Source organism: Bidens hawaiensis, unplaced genomic scaffold, assembly GCF_021521415.1.
Source record: "Bidens hawaiensis isolate Kalapana, Puna unplaced genomic scaffold, B.hawaiensis_p1.1 tig00011189_1, whole genome shotgun sequence".
NCBI classification, from domain to species: Eukaryota; Viridiplantae; Streptophyta; class Magnoliopsida; order Asterales; family Asteraceae; genus Bidens; species Bidens hawaiensis.
The window spans coordinates 20,275-29,391 of record NW_027491869.1 but is presented as its reverse complement, the minus strand read 5'-3'; the positions used below and the strand labels follow the sequence as shown (position 1 = coordinate 29,391).

At 40.1% G+C, this 9,117-nt stretch overlaps 1 protein-coding gene across 1 annotated transcript; it reads right to left on the bottom strand.

Moving 5' to 3' along the window:
- Positions 1 to 4,447: 4,447 nt before the first annotated feature.
- LOC143537429 (uncharacterized) lies at positions 4,448 to 5,819 on the bottom strand. Its single transcript, XM_077031204.1, has 3 exons — positions 5,773 to 5,819; positions 4,880 to 5,253; positions 4,448 to 4,560 (listed from the first exon to the last, which is right to left on the bottom strand). The coding sequence occupies exons 1-3, from the start codon at positions 5,817 to 5,819 to the stop codon at positions 4,448 to 4,450; spliced, it is 534 nt and encodes a 177-aa protein (XP_076887319.1).
- Between the last annotated feature and the right edge of the window lie 3,298 nt (positions 5,820 to 9,117).

Genomic DNA, 9,117 nt, shown 5'->3' with positions numbered 1-9,117 from the left:
TTCAAAGTCGATTCCCACTTGTGTCACTTTGGGTGGATATTGGCAATAAAGGATTTGAATTAGGCCTTGTGCAAAGGTTATCAGTTTGAAACCCGAGCTCACCTGGGTTTTAGTCCTATTGTGTTAACCCCAGAGAGCTTACTTTTGTGGTGACACAATGACTATCAAGTTGCAGCCAACTGTATAGATTCCTAGGGGAACGCTCAAGCCAAACTCTGAATGCCAGCATGGACCGGTTAAGACAACATAGTCTGACTAGAGTAGGTCAACATGACTCTCCAAATTTAGAGAGCGCGGCAGCCTAAATATAAGAAAGTCGTCGTTCTAATATCCTATATATATATATATAAACGAAACCTTTAAAAGCTCTCTAGTTGCTCTTTACATTCTCTCAAGCCAACAGATTATTTTATTTGTAAATTGAGGCTTCTTCATTTGACCCAAATTCACGGGTATGAGTCTCATCAAATCTAGATAACCCTTAAAGGGGTTATAGTATCTCATTAAATTAAAAACTAATCTTACCAAATATTTGATATAAAAATCCTATAAACTAGGGATATATTAAAATTTAATATCTGAATTAAAAAAATATTATTTATAATTAAGAAACAATTTTATAGTAAAAACATAAGCGGGTCATGGGTCTCACCAAATCCAGATAGCTTTTAAACCGGGTTATAGCATCCCATTTATTTATGAAACCCTTTCATCATCAAATCCTAATTATATCATTAACTTCCTCAAGATAAATAAAATTAAAATCTAAAAAACTTTATAAATATTAGAAACGAACAATGTAAAACAACCCCCATAATATGAGGGATAAAAGCTATTGTGTATATATATACAAACACACGCACAAATATTTTAGTTTATAAAACTATAAATATAACTCATATTTGCATAACTTTGACGAACAACACAACCACCACAATATTTACAGTACCACCAAATTCCACCGTCCACCGCCACCAACAGCAACACCCCACTGACACCTTCATCTCCGGCAACGAGTCGGGTGGAGGTTGTTCATCTCCGGTGAGATTGACATCCATTGAAAAAGGTGTCTAACTGGAAAATTAGTTAACTACCATTGAAAAACCTTACACATGTGTGAAGAACTAAATGGTTTATTTCTTATAGTATTTCATGAATGGTGTTTATTGTGAGATAACTGCTGTTTTGGTCAAAAATCAATCTAAGGATCAAGGAACCAAATTTGTATGTGAGGATTGGTGCTTGTATGAACAAATATAATCAAAGTAACAATTATAGAAAATTAACACGAAGATTTATACGAGGAAAAAGCCCTTGGTAACTAGTATCCCGTCGGCAAAAAAACCTCGGGTAGTGAAAACTATCCATACCGATTATATTGAACTTGAAATGATTACAAATGGTGGAATTATAGCTAATCGTGAGTACAAAGTGTTTGCTAAGAGTTCTCAATGCTAAAAGTGTTGTGTGGTGATCAGCTGTAATTATATATATATATATATATATATATATATATATATATACAATGAAATACAACGGCTAGTAATTACTTATGCTATAATCTCGGCCACGTTTGATTTACTCTTTCAACTAGACCGTTTAGGAGCGTGGACGAGAAGGGAAGACCAGGTAAAATACTCCGTCCGTAATAATAAGAATTCCAGTAAGCACGTGTTATACCTGCAAAAATAGATCGTAATATATTTGAAATCAATTGTTGAGGATCCTTAAACCATTGAGGATCCTCAGTCCTAGAAACAGCTACACAAATAACTGATTGACAAGGATCAAGAATCCTGGTCCCAACAATTGCCCCCAAACATGATAGATGTGAATGGATAACAGCTGTCATGTTTATCCCGAGAAAGCCGCACCGCAACCATTGATTAGAATTATGTGACTGTCGCCTGCCATTGTATCATTATCCCTAATAAATAGGTCTTCAATCCTTATAACTTCTCCTTTATTATATTCAAAATCATATTCCGGCGACTATAATCCTCAGGTATTCCATTTTCTTCTCTCAAGTTTTTCCTTCATTATTTTTTGTCTTTCTAATATGCCGAAGAAAAACTTGAAAGCCATCTATTGCTCAAACCCTAGGGAAGTAGTTTATGAACTTAGGTCCCAACATCTTCTTAAAGACCCTTCACCCGAACTGTAAATTTACTAACGAGGAGATTGAGAGTATATCCGCTTGCTTCCCTGAAGGAACCATTTTCAGGCCCTATGACCCTCATGTTAGAAGTGACCATATCTCTAGTGACTGGGTTTGTTTTCCAGCACTTCCGTTCCTTCTTGGCTTTTCGTATCCGTTCCCTGATCTTACAACTGCCTTCTTCTCCTTCACCGGTATTAGCTATATCCAAGCTATGCCGATGATGTGGAGGACCTTACACACCATTGAAAGACTGATTGCGGAACAGGACCTTGACTTCACTCTTCCGGCCCTTTCTTACCTGTATAGTCTTGTAACCCATGGTTCCATCAGATTCCTCTTTAAGAGCAAACCTTTTCAGCCTCTTCCGGTTAATAAGAATACCAACAGCGATCAAAGTTGGAAGAATCAATTCTTCTATGTCTTCAGAGACAGTATCCCAAACGGGAATTCTTTACCAACTCCCTGGATCCTGAGGGGTAGGATAGTGGATCCATAGGATAGGTGATCCTTATATTGTTGATTGTCTCACTATAGGTTTGTTGTTTCTTGTGCAGTGTCCAACTTTTCAGATCTTGCCGCTGATCCAGACGGTGTTGAGAAGGCAAAGGAGTTTCTGTCTTTGGATTCTTTTGACTGAACCTTCAAGATTGTTGGTGAGGAATTGAGTGATTCAGTTGAGAAGACTGCAAGCTCTTCATAAACCATGTCCAGTAAGTTAGATTTTATTCCTTAATCATAGATTTAGTAAAAATAAGGAACACCAATAGATTATAAAGAGCTTATCTTTTTTCGGGCAGGTGCACAGAAGTCATCATCCAAGCCCTCCAAGAATCTGCTAGGTCAATTTCAGTTGGAGGATGTTGACAGCCTCATCTCCTCTCGCTCTTCTGAGAAGAAGCCCATGACGAGCTCTAGCCTTGCACCGCCAAAGACTATGATGACTCATTCCAAGGCCATCGTGAAGAGAAAAAGAGACCCTGATGTGGAAGTCCAAAGTGCCCAACATGTGTTCGACCAGATTTTCGAGGTAAATATCCTTTGTCCATAGGCATCAATGGTTTGATTATTTTATTAACTCACTGTCTTTTTGTAGGCCGTGGCCAACTTCAAAGCCCTGTATGACGAGAACGTGGCCAATACAAAGAAGGAATTGGCCAAATACCATGCTAGCATAAACTTGAAAGATAAACTCAATGCAGCACTTCAAGTGGAGAAGGAGGCTTTGGAGGATAAGCTGGCCCTTGCGGATATCCGGGCTCACGAGCAGGTGGTGGAGGTTACGGGGCAGGCTAAGGTGTGGGCTAGCAAGGCGGTACTCACAGCAAGGATCAAGATGGTTGCGGAAGCTGAGGATCCCAGCTTTGACAGGTCCGCTTGGAAGGTGGCTATGTGGGAGAAAACACTGGTTGTCTTTGGTGAGGAGAGCAAGGATACTGGGGCCGAGAAGAGGATAGAGGATGCTGGGATGAGCAGGGCCAAAGAGGATGTGTTGGAGGTCAAGGAGGCTGGTGAAGGTGATGATGACGTGGCGAAGGAGTGAGGGCACAAATGGGCGATGAAAGATATAAAGACAAGGCCGGAGCCCATTTTTTATTAAGTCTTAATGTTTTTTTGTTGGTGGTTTTATGTGGATAATAGTAGTTGCAATCCTCGGGATCGATGATCCTTAAGACAATTATCAAAAGGTGGTTAGGGTGGAGGGATCCTTAGCTTATGTGGATGAAGACTTAACCGCCTTCGTCTTTTAAATATCTGCATGAACTTGTGATAACTTTGACGTAGCCTGATCCGGGTGGATGGTCCTCGTTTTGCTGGTGAAGCCCGGATCAAGTTTTGCTTATAATAATATAACTCTTTAGATTTCTTCCTTTTCACTTGTGTCACTTGGATAGAGGAGATCCTTTACCCTTGGAATTTTCTTCTTGAATTATTTACCTGTTAGAACAAATAATCAAAAGAAAATGCGATAGTTAGAAAAGTTGGATTCAAATCCAACTATCTTGGGGACCAGCCCAATAAAACGTGGGGACAAGCCCAACAAATGTGGGGACAAGCCCAATATTTGAGAGCGACGAGCCGATCTTTGGCGTTGGCCCAATTGTACGCAGTGACGAGCCTAACCTGGCGTTGACCTTAACTTGTGTATATGGTACGTCTACCATTTAATTCGTAAGATCCAAGATATGATCTTTAGCTATGAAATTGTCAGCCACGTATAGTGCACTGATCCCACAGCCTCCAATCATACCCGGATAATCGTGCGCTCCAGGCGAGGGTGTCAAAACCCTAATTCGGGAGATAAGGTGAAAACCTTATAAACCTGGAGACACCGTTTTTTCCACTTGAGGGCCCTATTGCTCGGCATTTCTGCAACTTGACATACTTGACAAAACAAGAATCTAACATAATGTATATAAATATAAACATAAAGTAAAAGTTTACCAAGTAATGGACTAAAGCAACTGACTAGGATCCAGGATCCTGATCAACAAAAAAACTTTTTCAGATGAATCGCATTCTAAACCCCTGGGAGCATGTCACCTTCCAAATTCACCAAACGATATGCCCCCTTTCCAACTTCGGATTCAATCAAGTAAGGTCCTTCCAATTTGGGTGCTAGCTTTCCATCAGCAGGATTAGTTGTATTTTGGAAAGCCTTTCGAAGAACTAAATCTCCAACTTCAAATCTTTTGATTCTGATATTCTTGTTGTATGCACCGGCCATCTTCTGTTGGTAGGCGGCAATCCGGAACTTTGCTTGATCTCTGAGTTTTTCCACAGTATCCAAATCTTGAGCAAGAGTTTCTTCATTTGTCTGAGGATCACGGGTGCTTATTCTGGCTGTTGGATACACCATTTCGGTGGGGATCACTGCCTCAACTCCAAAGACTAATGAGAACGGCGTCTGTCCTGTGGCGTTCTTTGGGGTCGTCTTATCTGCCCAAAGCACATAGGGCAGTTCTTCAGCCCATTTGCCCTTTTTTGCTCCGAGTTTCTTCTTCAGGCTGTTGATGATGATTTTGTTGCTTGATTCTGCTTGGCCATTCGCTTGTGGATTGACTGGTGTTGAAGTGATAATCTTGATTCCCCAACTGTCACAAAAGTTAGTAGTTCTTTTCCCAATAAATTGGGAACCATTATCACAATAAATTCAGAAGGGATTCCAAATCTAGTAATAATGTTATGCTTAATAAAGGATATAACTTCCTTCTCCCTAACTTAAGGGAAAGCCTCAGCTTCGATCCATTTAGAGAAATAGTCTATCATTGCTAACATGAAGACTTTTCCCCTGGAGCTGTAGGGAGCTTGCCCACTATATCCATTCCCCATTTCGTGAACGGCCACGAGGAGACGACGGGGTATAAGGGTTCTACCTGCTGATGTAGAATGTTGCTATGCCTCTGACAAGCATCGCACTTCCTGGAGTATTCCATAGCATCCTTCTTCATAGTAGGCCAAAAGTATCCAGTCCTTAGGATCCTGGAGAATAATGCTCCTTCGTGGAAATCTTTTAACACTTCTTAGATCTCAGATCCTTCGATGCATCTTAAATATGGACCTGCAAGGGATTTCTTATACAACATATTATGTACAATAGTATATTGCGATACCTTGGCTTAAAAAGCTTTGGGATTATCTTCTTTTGGGATTTCTCCATTTTGGATATACTTTATTATTGGAAGGATCCAGGATGAATGATTGAGAGGATGATCCTCAGGATCTGTGTGTAGATTCTCATCTACTTCCATTGCTTGGCATTCCTCAAGTGCAGGGGGGGTAGAGCGTGGATGATTGGAATTTTTATGTTCTCTGGGAGCTTCAAAGCTAAAGCTAGGTTCGCTAAGGCATCGGCCCCAGCATTTTCTTCTCTTGGTACCTGCGTAATGTTAAAATAATCGAAGGATCCTGCAAGATCCTTTACTATATCTAAATATTTAATTAATTTCTCACCTTTGACTGCATATGAGCCATTAAAGTGATTAGCAATTAATAATAAATCTATAAAAATTTGATAAAACCTGATTCTCATACCTTTGGCTAGTTGTATACCTGCGATGAGTGCCTCATATTCTGCTTCATTGTTAGTGGCCTGGAATTCACAAGGTATCGAATGGGGTAGTATGTTCCCCTATGGCGATTTTAGTAGAATTCCTAATCCTATTCCTTTGACATTTGAGGCTCCGTCATTGAAGAGTGTCCAAGGATCCTTGGTCTCTTCAAGCTGTTGAACTTCAAGATTGGCTTGTTCTTCTATGTCGCTATTGAAATCAGCCACAAATTCTGCTAGTGCCTGTGAGTCTGTGACTTAATCGCATTTCTAGGCTCATATTGAATATCATACACACTTAGTTTCACAGCCCGCTTGACCATTCTACCCGACATTTCCAGTTTTCTAAGGACATTCTTTATGGGATAATTAGTTTTTACAATAATAGTATGAGTTTCAAAATAATGTCTTAACCTAGTTGAAGCCATGATTAGAGCAAGAATAATCTATTCTAGGTGAGAGTACCTGGACTCCGCATTGAGGAGACTTTTACTTACATAGTAAATAGGATGTTGGTTACCTTCGTGATCCTTTGCCAAGACTGCACTTAAAGCAGTGAGGGAAACGGCTAGATAAAGGATCAATGGTTCTCCATCCATAGGCTTCATCAAAGCGGGGGCCGAGTGATGTGTTGTAAAACACACTTATTTTCTGCACCTTTTATCTATGTATTATATTATATTTTATGTATTTTAACTTGTTTTATATAGATTTTACATAATCATATTCATATTGTAGGTTATGGGTTACAAGGAAGAAAAACCGAGCTTCTTGAGCATTTTACGGGTCTTTTACGCATACAATTTCAAGGCCCGGCCCGATTACATGTTGGAAAAGCCCAAATCTTACAATAATATTATAATATAAAAAAAATAAAAACCCTAAGCTGCCTACACTGATCCGATTGCAATCTGTGCAGCCAAGGAGGAGAGCAAAAATCTTTTTTCGGCTAGGGTTCTTGGAGTTTTGATGGCTTGGGAAGGAAGAAGGGGTCAAGAACAAGCCTCGGGGACGTTTCTCATCAGTTTTACGGCAGCAAAGAGCAGCCATAATCATCCTATATCCTTCCTCTTTAAACATTGTTCATCAAACTTTATTTTTCTTGATCAATTGTTAACTAGTTTTACAATTGATTGAAAGATTGAAGTGTTTATGAGTAGGATTGATTGTTGAATGAATTTTGAGATGATTGGTATGAGTTATAAGATGTTTTTATTGAGTATTTGCTGCTGTCCAAATAATATGCTAGGAATGATGATTATTGTTAGTGTTTATGAGTTTGTTGGATTGTTTGATTGATAGATGTTAATTGTTATTGTAAAGTTTGATTTAGACATGAAATAGGTTGTGTTTAGTAGATGTTAAACCCCTTGCGTTGGTTGATTAGTTTTTTATTGATTGATCGGTGCTTGTTTGATTCTAGACTTTGTGTTTAGGGTTTGTTTGAGGTAGGTACAACCGTAGGGTTTTGTTGCGTGAATTTAAGGTTAAAGTACAGCGGTTAGGCACCTTCTTAGAGACCGAGAGGTGATAAGAAGTTAGGGTCGTCTCATTACCTTCGCATGCTAGAATAAGGATTGCGCGAGAGCGAGTTCGTTTCTTGTCAGGTTTAGGTGTTTTGAGCGACTAGTTGATCTATTTTGGTTTAAGTTGAATTGTTCCTCTATCCTTGGTTGTGTAGTATTCATTGCCATTAGGGTCGAGTGTTGGTGAGACCGAGAGATGAGTCAACATTAGAACACGTTAGCAATTGTTTCCCAATTTGGTCGCTTAGCTGATTTTAAGTAGTTAAGGCTTGTTGAGTGAGACCGAGAGGTAATCCAGTGAGCCCGAGCGATCCTAGTCGGGTCATCTTTAGGAACCGGTGTCTAGATATCATTCAATCCATTAGCTTGTTAGGCCTACAGTTTGATTCAGACCTAGGTAGACGTTTTTCTCCATCCAGAGTCAACACAGTTAGTTTGTTGTTAAGTTTTCTATTTTAGGTAACTTCTGTCAGTCAGTCCAGTTAGTTCAGTCAAGTCATTAAAAATAAAAAATCAATTAAATATTATTCTTAGGTAGGTCTTGTCTAGGGTTAGTGATCGTTAGCGTCCTTACGTGTCTTCGTGTTCGATACTCGGACTTCCCAGGTTTATACTACTTGTGACCTCTACACTTGCCGGTTGTGTGTGGTTAGGATTTTCGTTTTAATTTAAAGCTTAGTTGTGGGGGTTATCCGACGCACATCAAGTTTTTGGCGCCGTCGCCGGGGACACGGTTTTAGGCGCTTTGAGAGCAATCCGAGTTAGGACTTACCTTTTGTGCTACTTGTAATTATATATGTTTTGTTTATTTATTAGGATAGCTTGGCTTCTTTTATTGATTTGTATAGTTGTATGCGACAGACTCGATCTCGTGGACCACCTGACACTGAAGCATTTCCCGAGCCTGAGAGAGAGTTTCGTGAGAGACGTCGCACCGTTTCACTATCATCTACTTCATCATCCGTTGGTAGTTTATCCTCTTCTCCTACGTTTTCTAACTTTGACGTTAGGGATAGGATCATGGGCGACAATCCACCACCGAGGAGGACAGTTGCAGACCGGTCTCGCCCGGTCAATGCTGGCACGAGATCCAGCATCACACCACCCGCCATTGGAGTTAACGCAAACTGGCAGATTCCGTCGAACATTCTGAATACCATTTCTCATTTTGCTCAGTTCCACGTGTTACTTCACGAAAACCCGCATCATCATCTTACTCGCATCGTGCGTATCTGCGACACTTTCCATCTTGTCGGCATATCCGAAGACACCGTTAAGCTCCGCGTCTTTTAGTTTTCACTCGTTGATCAGGCGAGTCTGTGGCTCGAGTTCCTCCCACAGGGCTCTATAGCTACTTGGGCTGCCATGCAGACCCAATTTCT